Raw genomic sequence first — 15,636 nt, forward strand, 5'->3', positions numbered from 1 at the left:
TGTCCTTTCTTCCTTCAGACCCAGCAGTCCAGGCCCCCAGCCCCCTCCTCCCTCAGACCCAGGAGTCCAGGCCCCCAGCCCCCACCTCCCTCAGACCCAGGAACCCAGTGTGTTTCCCCCCGTACTTCTTGTTGGTTAGCATCCTCATTGACTCCTCCATACTCAATCCACAGGAAGGGATGAGAAGAAACAAGGAAGTTTCCTCAGGCCCTGATGTACCTGCCATTATGGTCAGTCTGTCCTGCCCTCAGCCCCATCTCGGTGCTGTTTCTGCCCCAGCCCCTGCTCTTTCTTCTCTCAGCCTCTTCTCTACTCCAAAGGAAAAGTATCTGGGGATTGGCAACAGGAGGGGAATTAAGAAGGCCTGGTTCCCATTATTGTTATCTGTATCCATGGCATACCCTCGGGTAACATGCTCTACTTCTCTGTGCCTCAGTTTCCTCTTCTATAAATGGGTGACATCAGCAGTTACTGTAGAACGAGGGCCACGATATGCTGGGGTTTTCAAAATCACTTAAAACATTTAAAAACTCGTTTGATTCTTTTAAAAACCTTTTTTATACAAATATTCAAGCATGTGTAGAGGTAGAGTAGATCAGGAAGCCCCCATGTACCCACCATGCAGCTTCGACGATTATGACTTTTTTTTTTAACTTATTTTTTTTAAAGATTTTATTTATTTATTTGACAGACAGAGAGTAGGCAAGAGAGGCAGAGAGGCAGGCAGAGAGAGAGGGAGGAAGCAGGCTCCTTGTTGAACAGAGAGTCCAATGCGGGGCTCGATCCCAGGACCCTGAGATCATGACCTGAGCCAAAGGCAGAGGCTTTAACCCACTGAGCCACCCAGGCGCCCCAAGATTTTTATTTATTTTTTATAATCTCTATACCCATCACGGGGCTCAAACTCATGACCCCAAGATCAAGAGTCACAGAGTCACACACTCTACCAGCTGGGTCAGCCGGGCTCCCCAGTGATTATCAGTCTTGAATCTTTTCTTACTTGCCAACTTTGTTTTACTGATCGCTCACTTACTTCCCACCCTGCATTTTAAATATTTAAAGCAAATTTCAGATATTGTATCATTTCCTCCATACCTCACTGTGTATCTCAAATAGGCAAGTTTTCTTTTTAGTGTAACAAAAATGCCATTGCCATACTGTAGGAGATAATTAATAATTCTGTACCATCCTAAGATGTGACCCACATTCACGTCTCCCTAGTTGTCTGGGAAATGTCCTTTTATGGTTGTTTATTTGAATCTGGATCCAAAGAAAGTAAACACAATGCATTTAAAATGTCTCCCACATCTCTGACATGAAGAGTCCTCCCTCCCTACTTTTTAAAAACTTGCCATTTATTTGTGGGGAAAAAAATGAGTCATTTATCCTGCAGTGTTTTGCACATTCTGGATTTAGCTGACTGCTCCTTATTAAAATTTTATTTTTACCCACGTTAATAGCATGAATACATTTTTGTTACAACAAATGTTATTGAATTTGGGGAAGTGAAGATCTCCCTATTCTACCTCAGGAGTCACAAGTGTTTCGTCTTGTTGAGAGAAGCCTTTGAATCTTTTTTTTTTTCTTTTAAGATTTTATCTATTTATTTGAGACAGAGAGAGAGCATGTGAGAGAAAGAGCATGAAGTGGGGCTGGTGGGGTGCAGAGGGAAAGGGAGAAGCAGGTTCCCCGCTGAGCAGGGAGCCCAGTGGGGGTGGGGAAGCTGGAGCCCAACGCTGAGCTCCATCCTGGGGACCCTGAGATCATGACCCAAGCGGAAGGCAGATACTTAACCGACTGAGCCACTCAGGTGCCCCCTTCCAGTCTTTTTTAACACTTTTCCACATACACTGATCAAACCCTATTTTGTGAATTTATTTTTCCCTTAAGCCAGCACATTGTTCCCAGTCTGTTTTTTGCTTTCTCAACCATCTGCCCTTTCCTTGTTATTATTATTTTTAATATTTCCTTTATATTTATTGAGTGCCTGCTGGTGGAAGCCCTAGGGTCACAGCAGTGACCCAAATCCAATTCCTGCCCTGGGGGAAGCTGGCATTTAGAGGCAGATGGACAGAAAAAGCAGCTTCAGTATGTGAAATTTTAAGTAGCCTGTCAGGTGCTGATAAGAGGCGGGGAGTAAAATAAAGCAGGCAGGGCAGGGGAGCCTTCCGGGCTGCCAGGCATAAGCTCTACCTCATTAAAAATGAAGCATCATCATTTATTAAACAGCTCCCTGCTCGGTGCATTGTCGTGTCTCTCTACCCCCCACCCCTTCACTCTAAGCTGCCTTCTTGTTCTATGGGATTCCCTCCTAGAAGCACAGTCCCATGACTGGAGAGCCTGACCTCCAGCTCCTCCTTGAAACAGTCCTGTGAGGCGAGTACTGTGATAGCCCCCGAATTTCAGCACGGGGAAACTGAGGCTCCAAGAGGGGAAGGGGTTCCGCGGGGGTGACACAGTGGGCAGCAGTGGCGTCGAGAGTCAGAAGCCCATCAGCTCTTCTGGATGGGGGCCCCCTTTCTGCCCACATCCTACCTGGGTGACCTTGGTGAGTCACTTCCTCTCCAGAAATCCCAGTTGTATCATCTGGCAAATGGGACAGACAGCTGTTTTTTTTTTGTTTTTTGTTTTTTGTTTTTTTGGAGAGGAGACGAGGTGATGACTGTGGTCACTTGGCACACACAGTGCGCGACAGGGAGTGGGACCTTTCATACACACTGCTGATCGTTAGTGTAACTGTCTGGATTTGGCCACAGGACCCATAGAAGATTCTAGGCCCCAGTAGGTACCCTTTTAACTGCTAACTGCTCCTTCCCCTCCTATGCATCTCCCCTCTGCGTGGCTCTGCCCATCTCCATCTCCATCCACTGAGTCTCATCTCTGTTTTTCATCCCTCCTTGCTCTGGCCTCGCCTCTGTTGCCTCAGCTCATCTCCTCAGCCCTTGATATCTGAGGTGAGGTCCGTGGACCAGCAGCATTGGCAGCCTAGGAGCTTGTTGGACCCTCAGACCCTCACCCCCACCCCTGACTGAACCAGAGGCTGCATTTTTAACAAAATCCCTAGGGGGTCTGCCTGCCCGCTCAAGTCTGAGGCACACTGCTCTGAGCCTCCGTGTGACCGTGGGGATCATTACTGTTCTTTGCAGGGATCCTTTGGGAAGAACAGGTGCCATCAGGCTGGGCCTTGTACACACCAGACACTGTCATTATCTTGGTTCTTCCCTTTCTGGCTCCTGAGATGACCACTCTGCCTGGCGAGTCCTGGCTCCATCAGCTCTAGCTGTGTGACTTGGGCCTAGTGATCTAACCTCTCTGAGTCTTGGTTTCGACATCTGTAAAATGGGGGTAATGATGTATTACCATCCCCGCTCTGTTTTGTTGTTGTTGTTTGAGAGAGTTTGAGAGGGCAGAGGGATTATACCTATAAAGTGCCCAGCCCAGGAAGTAACCACTGATTTCATCACAACCAGAACAACAACAGGACTGCTTGCATGTATGGATCACTTACTCGGTCCCTGTTTCGCAGTATATGAGGGTCCCCCTGGGTTCCCTCACTTCTCTAGCACATCTTATGTGTTTTGGGGTGAGCTCAGGGGGCAGGAGGACCTGGGCTTCTGTTTCAGCTCTACCCTCTAGAAGCTCTGGGTGACCTCCAGTGGATCATTTTATCTTCTTGTACCTCAGTTTGCTCATTTGTAAAATGGGGCTCCCAGTAGCCCAGTCCCAGGGGCAATCATGGGGAGTCAAGTTGTTGCTGCTAGTAAGCCCGTGGCAGGGTGTCCTAGTCACTGGCTCTAGCTCCAGACTCATTCTCATGATGGGCATTGTTGATACAGCTGGTTAAAGCTGTGGCCGGCCTTACAGGGGAGCAGGGGAGAGGGAGCCAGGGCTGGCTGGTGGACCACCCCCTCCCTGACCCTTTGATGTCAGCTGCCCCCTTCTCTTCCCTCCCCAGGCCCCGCCCACGCCTCCACCCCGCCCCCCGGGCCCTCGAGTCTTGGATCTTCGGCAGCACCTGGAACGCTGGGGCCACAATCCTGAAAGCTGCCCGCACCTAAGGGTGTCAGGAGGCTGCTGCCGCGGATCCCTGGTGAAGATGGGCGGCCGCATAAAGACCTGGAAGAAGCGGTGGTTCTGCTTCGACCGCCAGGCCCGCCGTCTGGCCTACTACGCCGGTAAGCCCGGCCTGGCCGCCTGGGACCTTGGGCCCCCAGGACCCTGGAAGTGGCCACTCCAGAGGCTTTCCCCACAAGACACCTGAGATACCCGGTCCCGGTCCCCATCTCGCTTAGGCCCACGAGTCTGGATCCCCAGCCCTGTTAGCGACACAGAATCCAACACCTTTGTACAGTTCTGGCTCCCCAAACCCCATTTTTCCTGAGATACTGGGAATCTGGACCAGCATTGCCCTTGCCCTCCCCCCACCCTCAACATGCAGGAGTCCAGGCCCCTCACCCTTCCTCTCTGAGGGAGTCAGTAATTCTGAACCTCTTCTGAGTCTCTTTTCTTCTCTAGGACCAAGGCACTCAGGGACCTAGGATTCCAGCTCCCCAGACCCCACTCCCCAGGCTTGTCCAGTCTCCCTTCCAACCTCAACATTCATTCAGCTCCCAACCAGGGTATCTTAGGGGCCTCCAGACTCTGCCACCATTCCCTCGCCCTAACACCAGTCTCTGGACTTGGGTCTAGCAACCTGTGCCTCAATGCACAGACGCACAGCTCTCACTGGTTGTCTCCCCCTCACCTCCCTCCATCAGACAAGGAAGAGACCAAGCTCAAAGGCGTCATCTACTTCCAGGCCATCGAGGAAGTCTATTATGACCACTTACGCTGTGCCTTCAAGGTGAAGCCCCACTTGGTGCTCCCCCCTGCTTTCCTGATTAGAGCTCCTGCAGTCAGACCTTAGCTTGCCCCTGGGTACATGCACTGTCAGCATCCTCCATCCAGCCCAGGAGGAGCCCATCAGGTCATTTCACTGCAGCAACCACAAATTCAGAGCTCAGTCTCTGCCTCTCAGCCTCTATTGCTTTTCTCAGAGCAGAAGATCGAGAGCAAAAATTTGGCAAGCTCTGATGCCAGGCTGGGAATAAATGGATGGAGACATCAGGGTGAGGACAGAGGCAGCCTGGGAGCATCCAGAAGAGGCGATCTTTTCTCAGCCTCTGCCCGTAGTTGCCAAATGGGAATGGGCCGCACGGTGTCACTTCATATTCTTTTGCCCTAGGGAACTCAGAAAGTCGAAATTTGTACAAGTGCAGTGCCAGGAATTTAAGTGTTGGCAACTGGTATGGTATTTAGAAAGCTCTGGGGAGCAACCAACTGTGGCCTTTTAGAGTTTAGGCTGGAATCTCAGCTGTGGGACAGCAGGAAAGTGATTTCCCTTAGCCAGCCTTCATTTTCTCACCTGCAAAATGGGCATAATGTAACCCATTTCCTCAGAAGGTTAACAGAAGGTAATGAATGGGTATAAGGGATTTACTCAATTCAGGGTTGGCAGATAGCTACTTAATAAATGGAGTGTAGATACTAGCTTTCTCCAGTTACAAACCAGGGGGACCTAGATTTGGGGGGTTGTGGTGAATGCTTATATTTCTAATAAAGGAGGTAAGCTAGAAAGGGGACACAAGTCTTCCTTCTGAATTCCTCCTGCTCCCCAAATCCTAAGTCCCCAAATGTTAATTCACTGCAGCTTCATAACCCAATGAGGTAGGTAGCATTATTTAGGAAAACAGATGGGGAAGTTGATTCAGAGTCTAAGTTACTTGTCCAATGCCACACAGCGCGTCAGTAGCAAGGCTGGGATTCTAACCCATTTGTTCTCTTAACCACTTTCATTCCGCTGCTTAACCCAGAGCCCCAACCCTCGCCTGACGTTCTGCGTGAAAACCTATGAACGTCTGTTCTACATGGTGGCGCCCAGCCCGGAGGCCATGCGCATTTGGATGGACGTCATTGTGACCGCTGCTGATGAGAATCACGCCCCTTGAGGAGGGGCCCCGCCCTCTTGGGGGGGAGTCCCGGTGAGGCTCCGCCTCTACTGCCCCGCCCTAGGCCCCGCCCGCCCGCCCCGGAAGGCATGGGCCCGCCCCTTTGGAACTTCCGGGAATCCTGCAGGTGCCACAGCTCAGCAGGCCTGAGCCGTGGTGTTTTGGGCTGCAGGTGCCTTCCCGCGATGGGAAGCCAGCCCTTGGGGCCCTGCGCCGGGCAGGAGGAAGATTGCAGGGGCTGGAAGGAACTATTTATTGGTGCTCCTGTGATCCCGAATTAAACACGGAGAAAGACAGTCGTTGATGCAGTGTATTTCTAGAACAGGTGTCCTGGGCCCCTTCGCCCTGAGCTAAGCAGGACATCCGAGTTCTAGGTATCTCTGAGAGCCAAACGTCCCACAGCCCGTTCTCCTCTCTTCAGGAATGGAGACCTTCAACATTAAGGTCAAGGCTAGGGAGCTGGGGGGTGGGGAGAAGCATGTGTCTTTAATCTTTGGCAATTTTGTTTTTTTTTAGTTTGTGGGCCCCCCTGCTTCCACCCTTTTTGATTTGACTGGGCTATTGGTAGTTTCTAAGAACTTCTAGGCTCCTGTCCTCTGGGCCTTGGCACATAATTATTCTCTGCCCTGTCTTTAAGTGGCTAGCTCCTCATTTCTCAGACTTGAGATGTCCCTCCTTCAGGAAGCCCTTCCTGCCCCTCACAACTGGGTCAGGCACCCCATTTTGAGCTCCCCTGTTCCATCCCTAAACACCCTAGGTGATCACTGGTAGTGGATCTGGGTCCCATATGGACTGGGAGTCCCATGAGGTCAGAGCCAGTGGTGTCCTGGTTACTGCCATGTCCTCAGCACCATAGGGCACATTTCAGTCCATGAAAGTGGAAAAAAAATGCTTTCCTTTCACTTCTTGGTCTTTGTACATACTCTTCCCTCTGTTTGGGCACCTTTCCTCACTCCACGCTACTACTCATCATTTAGGTCATAGCGCAGATGCCTCCTTCTCCAGGAAGCCCTCCCTGATTCTCCTGGCTGAGTCAGGTACTTCCCCTGGGCTTGTGCCAGCCAGCCCTGATCCTCCCTGATCCAGCCTGTGCCTCCCCCATCACAGCCTTGACAGCTCTGGGTCATCACTGTCGATGAGTGTGTCTCCTGTGCTGGATGGAAGCCCTGGGAGGCAGGGATTCGGGCTGTTCAAGTCACTATTGAGTCCTTGGCACACAGCAAAGGGCCAAAGTGCAAATTAGGTGTTGAAAGAACTTCTGCTGGCTGAAAAAACTGCTGAGGATCGAGGACAGCGGAAAACAAAGCAGACAAAGGTCTCTTCATTCTTTCCGTCTTACTCAAGGTGTCCCCTCCTTCGGGAAGCTCTCCTTGATCCCTAGGCTGGATCAGGTGCCTAGTCTGGGCTTCCACCGTCCCCTGGGATTGCTCAAGACAGCCCTGACCACCCTAGGCCCTCACTGTGTAGAGACAGGTCTTCAGCCACTGGAAAGATCTCTCTGGAACTAGGCACTCAGTCCCTCTGGTTCCTGTTTGCTTAGGGCATGGGTATCCCATTGCAGGATTTCTGATGGATCCAGATATGGTGGTCTCCTGAGTCCTGGGCATACAAACACTTCAATCCCCGGGCCCTGGGGGGACCCCTGTGTCCCTTGGCCTCCACCTCCAGGTGCCAGACATCTGGATTCTTGTATCAAACCATGCCCCAGACCCCTCCAAGAATGGAGTGCTCATGGGGGCCAGCCTCTCAGACATGTGATCAGTATAGGTGACAGGTCCCTGTGCCAAGAGCCGTCAGGTGTGATGCTCTGTGGTTGCCATCTGGAAATTCTTCATTTTCTTTCGGAATTTGGATTTCGTAAGTGCGGTCTGAAGGGCTGGCAAGCCCGTGCTGAAGGGGATCAGAGCCTTGGCTCACACATGGCTCCACAACCCGCCATCTCCCACATCCCCAGGACAGGCTCTGTCTGCCTTTCCCTCCCTGCTCCTGCCCCATGACCATTGTCACTTCCAACTTCAGTAGGTCTGGGGGCAGCTGGGAAGAGCAGGACATACATTCGAGCCTCATGGCATCTCAGGTGGTGCATGGCAGGGGACAGCTGTCCCCCAGAAGGGGTGCCCAGCAATCCAGTTGCTCTGGCTGTGGGACAAGGTCTGCAGATACCTGTGAAGGTCTGTGCTCTCAAGAGTCCAAAAGGTTTGCCTTTGGGAATATGACCTTGAACACCAGGAGGGGTGGAGAAAGATGGCAGAAGAAAGAAAAATGCATTTCAAAATTAATACCTCTAATGGCACTCTTTCCTACCTTTTGAACCTGGTCCCCATATTTATACTTTGCACTGAGGCCCACAAATTATGTAGCCAGCCCTGCCCCTAACCCCACCCCTTCCCTGACACATCCCAGATTGTATGTCCCCAGAAGGAGTGGGTCTAAAGATAGACTGGGAATGTCACTGGGCTCAGGGCCTCCCTTGGCCCAGAGGACAGGAAACCATACTGGATATGCCCCCAAGGTTGTCTGAGGCCCTGACATGACCTCCAGAGCCAGGGACTGCCTCCACACTGACCTCTCTGTTCACCTATCTGGAGAGCCAGGTTCTAAACCACTTTGCCATGACCTCTGGGAATAGGAGCAGGGAAGAATCCCAGAGCAAGTGTAAGCAGAGGCCCCACATTCAACCCTCCCTCTGCTCTCTGGGCCTGGGCCAGGTGGGGGTCAGCACCCAGGATCCAGGCAGGCCTGAGCAAGAGGAGACTCCCCACCCTAGGTACCACTCCCTCCCAAGATCCTAGTTCTTCTGGTCTTGCTAGTTGGGGTTCCTCCCTGAAACTCTCCCACGCAGCTGGGGCCTGCAGGGCCTCTGCTCGTCAACACACAATAGTTACAGTATTACTACCCTGCCTCCCTCCATCCCTCAGGAGGTAGGGGTTTTGGGGTCCTTGTGGCAAAGGCAGCAGCTGAAGTTCAGAGAGGGAGTCCCACTTGCTTGAGGTCACACAGCAAGAGGAGGGCAAAGGCAGGATTAAAATTTCAGTCTGTCCGATTTCAGAGTTGATGCTTTGCCACTCCTTCCTTTATTATAAAACAGATCTCTCAGAGGCTCAGAGAGGTGAAGACACCTCCTCGGTGTCACACAGAAAACCCTAAGTGGGGCTGGGATTTTAAGGCTGGAAGGCTGGAAGGCAGGGGCCAGTGCCGGATGACTTCACAGGTAGTCATTCACTTTCTCTCTGGGAGTCTCAGCATGATGCCAAGTGACGTCACCTATATGACTGAGGTGCTACTCATTATTGGGAATCGGGGTGCCCAACGGGGTCTGGGGAATAGATAATATCTTTATGAACACAGCCGCTCTTTTTCCCCCAGCATAGATAAACCTTATCTATGAGCCAGGAGAAACAAAGCAACGTTAGAGATGTAACTTATATAATGATATAATATAGTATAATAATATAAATGTTATTACATAATAAACATAATCTATATAAATACTATAATATAACGTAGTATAACGTAACATAGGCAGTCACTTATATGAGCCTGGATATGGGGATGCTTAGTCATTTTGCGGTTTGCATGATGTTCTTGCTTCTGAATTCAGATGTGGTCCTGCTGTGGTCCTCGGTGTGTCCCCCTCCAGCACATCTTGGTGTGGCTCTGTCTGGGGTGGGTGTTCTGTGTTGGTGTTGGTGTGTAACAGAACCCCACGGCCTCAGTGTGGGTGCCTCACCAACTCTCTGATGTCAGGGGCTGCTTTTCTTCTTTACCTGGAAGACTGCCCAGCTCCCTCACTGGTCTCCCGGCTTTCTCGCTCCTTCCACAGAGGACACAGTGACATCCTTTCTTTTTTTACTCTCTCTCTTTCCTTTTTTTTTTTTTATGTATAATGTACATTTAGTATATAAGTATACAGCTGGGTAATTCTTTTTTTTAAGATTTTATTTATTTATTTATCAGAGAGAGAGAGAGTGCGAGCGTGCATGAGCACAAGCAGGGGGAGAAGCAGGCTTCCTGCTGAGCAAGGAGTCAGATGTGGGACTTGATCCCGGGACCATGGGATCATGACCTGAGCCAAAGGCAGCCGCTTAACCCACTGAGCTGCCCAGGCCCAGGTGTCCCCAGCTGGGTAATTCTTTACAGATTTGCACACACGTGTAACTACTGCCTGGAGGAAGAGAGTGGGGCTCATCACCATTGCTCCTTTGGGACGATGGAATCCCTGTTCTGTTCTAGAACTTCATGTCAGCGGAGTTACACAGTATGTTTTATTTGTGTAAGGCTTCTTGAGCTCTACATAAAGTTTTCGAGATTCATCCATGGGGCTGCAGACACCAGTGGTTGGCTTGTTTTCTCACTGCTGAGTGATATCCCATGGGGTGAGTGACCCACTCATTCTTTTTCTGTTCCCTTCTTGATGGATATTTGCATTTGTTTCCAGGTTTTGATCATATTAAAAAGTAAGTCTGATTGTATCCTCTCCCTGTCCCGGGAGATTGAGACCCTCTTAACATTTATCCATTCTTCTCAGAATTCACTGAAATCTCTTCACAGGGCCTGTAATGATGTGGCCGTTCTAGCCCCTGCCTGGCTTTTCGGCCTCAGTGTCTACCTTCCTCTTCTTTGTCCTCTGAGTTCCCTCTGCTTTGTAAGGGAGCTCTGTACACCCCCCCACCCCCGCCTTTGAACCACAGCTTAAACGACACTTTCTGGCAAGCTTCACTGACCAACCAGCCCCCTCCCCTAGACTCCATACCTCCTCGGAGCTCCCTACACTTCTCCCTTCATTGTTCCAGTTGCGTATAACAGTTTGTGTGATTACTTAATTAATATCTGTCTCCCCCATCAGACAGTGAGCTCCATGAGGACAGGCACCGGTTCGGTCTTAACCTCCAACAGTCGCCCAAACCAAAGCTTGCCCACGGTTAAGTACTCATTACATATTTCTGGAGTGCTGCGTGTCAAGTAGACCCTTTTCCCATTCTGAGCCTCAGTGCTTTTCCCTCTCCCGTCATCCCCCCAAACAGACTTTCTCCTGGGAACTGTCAGGGAACCTTGACTCCCCCCCTCTTTCCCTCTTCAGCAGCTGTGGGTGACGCACCCAGGGGCGGGCGCCCCGCCCCACTGCGGACGCTGATTTGGCCTGGTTGGGCAAGGCCAGGGTTGCCTGGGGGGAGGTTACTCATCCCGGGCTCAGGTAAGAGGGCCCAGGTTGGGAGGCGGCACACCCAGGGGGAACGCTGAGGGAGCAGGACGGAGCCATGGACCCTGCCAGGAAAGCAGGCGCCCAGGCAGTGATCCGGACTACGGGCTGGCTGGTCCTGTTGATGCTCCTTCTTGGAGGAGGTGGGTCTGCTGGAGGGGATGGATGGGGTACAGTAGGGGCCCTAGGAAGGAGCTGTCTCCTACAGGGAGAGCTGTGGGGACAATCTTCCATCCTGAGCAGAAGGGGCTGTAGGAGAGATCCCCTACTTTGGGCAGAGGGACTATGGGGAGGATTCCTCCCTGGGGGGAAGTTCTTCCATCCTGAGCAGATGTGAGCTGTGGGAAGGACCCCCTGCCCTGGGCAGAAGGGGCAGTGGGAAGGGATCCCTCGCTGAGTCGCCTGGACTGTAGGAAGAGTTCTGCTACCATGAACAAGGAACTGTGGGAAGGTGTCCCTCCCATCCATAGCAGGGATCCCCCATCTGGAGCATAAGGGGCTGTGGGAAGGATGTTCCCACTGCAGGCATAGGAGGCTTTGAAGGAGAGGGGCACCAGATTGGTGGGGAGGTTTTCCTTACTCCTGTCCTGGAAAACGGTGGGCAACAGCATTGTCCCGTCCCGGGGACAGAGGGCATGGGAAGGACTATTTCTCCTTTCTGGGAGAAGGCTTCAGTAGGGATCCCTTAGTTCTACTGGGCCCGGCATCCCCAGGAGCGCAGGCCCTGGAGTGCTACAGCTGCGTGCAGAAAGCAGATGACGGATGCTCTCCGCAGAAGACCAAGACAGTGAAGTGCGCGCCGGGCGTGGACGTCTGCACAGAGGCCATGGGGGCGGTGGAGACCAGTGAGTGGGGCCCTCTGGTCCATTCGTACCCGTTCAAGCTCCCCAAGCCAGGCCCCGCCTCCTTTTGTCCCGCCCCTTCTGAATTTGTCCACATCCATTCAACGCCCTGCATGCATCCCTTTCAGCCTGGCTGGAGCCCTTTAACACAATCACGCCGTTAGGGCGCGGGGCTGACAGGTGCTACCTGAGTGGGGTGATCCGGGAGAGCCCGGATTTGGGACCCAGTCCCCTTCGAGGGCACACCCTATCCATTTCCGCCTTGTCCCCCCCACTACCCCCCAAGTCTTCCCTACTCACCCTGTCCCTGCCAGAACCCTCTATCCCGGTAGGCCCGTGACGAGGCAGACCCCTCCACAGGTCTCCTCCTAGGTTCCCTAGACTGAGGCTGCCCCCCACTAACCCACCCCCGAGGGGAATCCAGCCCCCATCTGAGGCTACAGCTCCTGGGAGGTCCTACCTGTCTCTGCTCCTGTGCCCTTTCTGTCAGTCTCCCAGTTCCTTCTTAAGATTCTTTGTGCGGTTCCGTCCCTCTACCGCCCGGCCCCGTCCTACTGCACTCTTGGGCCTCCCCTCTCAGTTTTGTCCGTCCGCCTGTCTGTTCCCTCCGGACTCAGCTCTTTGAGGATCTGCCCCTCCTTCTGTCGTTCTTTCCCCTGCGATCGGCTTTCTGAGGCCCCGGCCCTTCGACCCTGGCTGGGCTCTCTTCTGGTGGTGGTGGTGGTCGGGTCCACTCGAGGCCCCGCCCATAGTCCCGCCCCTGACCCCGCCCCCTCCCCTCTCCGCAGTCCACGGGCAGTTCTCTGTGGCAGTGCGGGGCTGCGGTTCGGGACTCACGGGCAAGAATGACCGCGGCCTGGACCTTCACGGGCTACTGGCCTTCATCCAGCTGCAGCAGTGCTCCCAGGACCGCTGCAACACCAAACTCAACCTCACGTCCCGAGCGCTGAACCCCGCAGGTCGGTGGGGGCGGGGCCCTAGGCTCGGGGGCGGAGCCACACCGCCGCTGAGCCACTAGGGTGATCCCAACCTGGAGGCGGGAGAACTCGGCACGTGCTTGGGGCGGAGTCACGCGGCGGAAGACGGGGCTTCGTCGCTGTAGGCCGCTTGGGGAGGGACGCTAGGGGTGGGGCTATGCGGGAGGAGAGGGGCGACAGGTGGGGGCGGGCTTCGCCCTGGGCGGAGCTAGGGGCGGAGACCTAGGCTGCGGGGACCCTCGGGCTGCGCTGGGCTTCCGGAGCCTTCTGGACCCCTTCCCTCCAATCCGCTCTCCTCGCAGGCAATGAGAGTGCGTACCAGCCCAACGGTGCCGAGTGCTACAGCTGCGTGGGGCTGAGCCGCGAGGCGTGCCAGGGTACGGCGCCGCCGGTCGTGAGCTGCTACAACGCCAGCGACCGCGTCTACAAGGGCTGCTTCGACGGTAACGTCACCCTGACGGCAGGTGAGCGAGTGGGGAGCACGGGGTCAGCGGGAGTTGTGGTAGCCTCTCTGAGGCCTCACGGGCGGTGGGTAGCCCTTTCCCCAGAGAGTTCCCCCACCTCCAGCACGTTCTGGAAACTGTAGGCCTAAGTTCTTGCCTTAGCCTAGAGCGGCAGGAGAAATGCAGCTCTATCCCCGACGTCGTGTGGGGGTACGGATGCTTTTGTCCTAGAGTCTTTTTTGGAAATACATCTCGATAGAGGCCTGCCAGGTGCAGAATGGGACGATGCGCTGTGGGAAATGTAAGCCTCCAAGCTTCTAGATTGCAGGGACTCTAGCTCCGGTTCCTTAAAACGGCTGGGTTTAGGTTAGGGTTTAGGTTAGGGCCGCCCACCTAACCACTTAGGAGAGAGGTAGTTCATCCTCCTGGCCTCTGCCTCAAGGAACCCTGAGGGGTGTTCTTCAAACGCCTCTTCTGCCAGGTGCATTATGGGAGATGTTGTTCTGAACTCTTAAGACTGATTTTGGTAGGGGTGGGGGTGGAAGGGAGAAAGTCGGAAAAAAATGAAGAGAGGGATGTAGGGAAAGTTTGTTGGGCTCTTTGGTCTTATGAGAGGTGTATCCGGGTCCATACTTTCCCAGCTTTTCTCCCAAGGTATTGTGGTACTTGTAGTTCATCCTACCCACTTTTCTTCTCAAAAGTGGGAAACGGGGTTCACCATGTGCCAGAGACAATGGGACAGAGTTTCTGGAAGTGGGGCCTGAATTGAGACTTTGGATTAATGGATGCAGAGCCCTTCTGTCCCCTGTATTAGGGGTTTTTGCCCTTGTCTTGCCCCGAAATTTCCTTCTGGCTCTGCAACCCTCCCACCACCCACCCACCTGTGTCTCCCTCCTGCAGCAAATGTGACTGTAACCTTGCCTGTTCGGGGCTGTGTCCAGGACGAGTTCTGCACCCGGGATGTGGTGACAGGCCCAGGGTTCACACTCAGTGGCTCCTGCTGCCAGGGGTCCCGCTGTAACTCGGATCTCCACAACAAGACCTTTTTCTCTCCTCGAATCCCACCCCTTGTTCTGCTGCCCGCTCCTAAGCCCACCACTCTGGCCACAACCACCTCCATCACTACTTCTACCCCAGCCCCAACCACACTCGTCTCTACCAGCAAGCCCACCTCAGCCCCAGCCAGCCAGACTTCTCCACAGGAAGTACATCCAGAGACCTCCCGGAAAGAGGAATCTAGCTTGGCTGGAGGCGCCCCTGGCCACCAGGACCGAAGTAATATGGGGCATCACCCTACAAAAGGTGTGGCCTATAGTAAAGGCTCTGTGACTCCCTTCATTGGGCTGGTGGTCCCTCTGTTGGCTGTGGCTGCTGGCAACTTACTCTGAGTTTTTCCATCTAGAAACCATCTTGCCCTATCCCCTGGCCCTGGGCACCCTCTCTTCCCACTACTTCCCTTTCCCGGACTGGACTGGGCTGGCCCAGCCCCCATTCTTCCAATCTTCCCCACTCTCCCCAGCTTCTGCTGCACTGGTTTGCGGCTTTGGGAAATAAAGTTACCGTTGTCTATATCCTGCCAGGGTGTCGCAGCTTTTTGAAGGCAGCAAATGCATCTCCCTCATCTCTGTCTCTCTTTCCTGTCCTCATGGTGCCTAGGACCGAGAAAAGTCAGGACTGTCTTAGGGAAAATGGGAGAAACAATGATAAGCTTCCTCTTTGCCCTCTTACAGCCAATCTGGAATATGGGGGGTAGAGCAGGGTACTCATGCGTTCCTCAGCTTGCCTGCTGCCCCTGCCCCCCATCTCTGTGGCAATCGTTTGGGCGTCTGACATCCTTACTAGACTGTGAGCTCCTCAAGGGCAGGGACCATGCCTTATGCCCCTGTGTGATCAGCTTCTGGCACAGAAAGGTCTCAATAAAAGTTTGGTTCCTTTGTATAGTGTTTTGAAGGACTCATTTCTTACGCTAACCTCTCAGTGTAACCTCGTAGCTGAGCTAGGGCAGGAATGCCAAGACCTTTATTTTATTTTTTTTAAAGATTTTATTTATTTATTTGACAGACGGAGATGACAAGTAAGCAGAGAGGCAGGCAGAGAAAGAGGGGGGAAGCAGGCTCCCTGCTGAGCAGAGAGCCCGATGCGGGGCTCAATCCCAGGACCCTGGGATCATGACCCGAGCCGGAGGCA

General features: G+C 53.2%; 2 protein-coding genes across 7 annotated transcripts in view; both read left to right on the forward strand.

Annotated features, from left to right (window-relative positions):
• Positions 1 to 6,037, forward strand: part of LOC111139514 (pleckstrin homology like domain family B member 3) — an 18,715-nt gene extending 12,678 nt beyond the window's left edge. For 2 of the 4 annotated variants that reach the window (XM_022491798.1, XM_022491800.1), the window contains 4 exons: positions 174 to 230; positions 3,956 to 4,175; positions 4,758 to 4,843; positions 5,853 to 6,037. In XM_022491798.1, coding sequence (XP_022347506.1) covers positions 174 to 230; positions 3,956 to 4,175; positions 4,758 to 4,843; positions 5,853 to 5,987 — 498 coding nt within the window. In that variant the 3' untranslated portion in view covers positions 5,988 to 6,037. Of the gene's footprint in view, positions 1 to 173; positions 231 to 3,955; positions 4,176 to 4,757; positions 5,418 to 5,852 lie in introns of those variants that run through there. The other 2 variants (XM_022491801.1, XM_022491799.1) reach the window with 2 other exon arrangements.
• Positions 6,038 to 10,128: 4,091 nt separating this feature from the next.
• LOC111139519 (LY6/PLAUR domain containing 3) lies at positions 10,129 to 15,265 on the forward strand. Of its 3 annotated transcripts, XM_022491807.1 has the most exons (6): positions 10,129 to 10,908; positions 11,068 to 11,330; positions 11,901 to 12,032; positions 12,818 to 12,988; positions 13,309 to 13,470; positions 14,350 to 15,265. In XM_022491807.1, exons 2-6 carry the CDS (start codon positions 11,246 to 11,248, stop codon positions 14,835 to 14,837), a joined length of 1,038 nt encoding a protein of 345 aa, XP_022347515.1. In that variant the 5' UTR covers positions 10,129 to 10,908; positions 11,068 to 11,245; the 3' UTR covers positions 14,838 to 15,265. The 3 variants fall into 3 exon arrangements, with proteins under 3 accessions (XP_022347515.1, XP_022347514.1, XP_022347516.1); XM_022491806.1 differs by having other exon boundaries at positions 10,129 to 11,330; XM_022491808.1 differs by having other exon boundaries at positions 10,129 to 11,330; positions 11,904 to 12,032.
• The last annotated feature ends 371 nt before the right edge of the window (positions 15,266 to 15,636 follow it).

This window comes from Enhydra lutris, unplaced genomic scaffold (assembly GCF_002288905.1).
Source record: "Enhydra lutris kenyoni isolate GAN:26980312 unplaced genomic scaffold, ASM228890v2 scaffoldscaffold110, whole genome shotgun sequence".
NCBI lineage: Eukaryota > Metazoa > Chordata > Mammalia > Carnivora > Mustelidae > Enhydra > Enhydra lutris.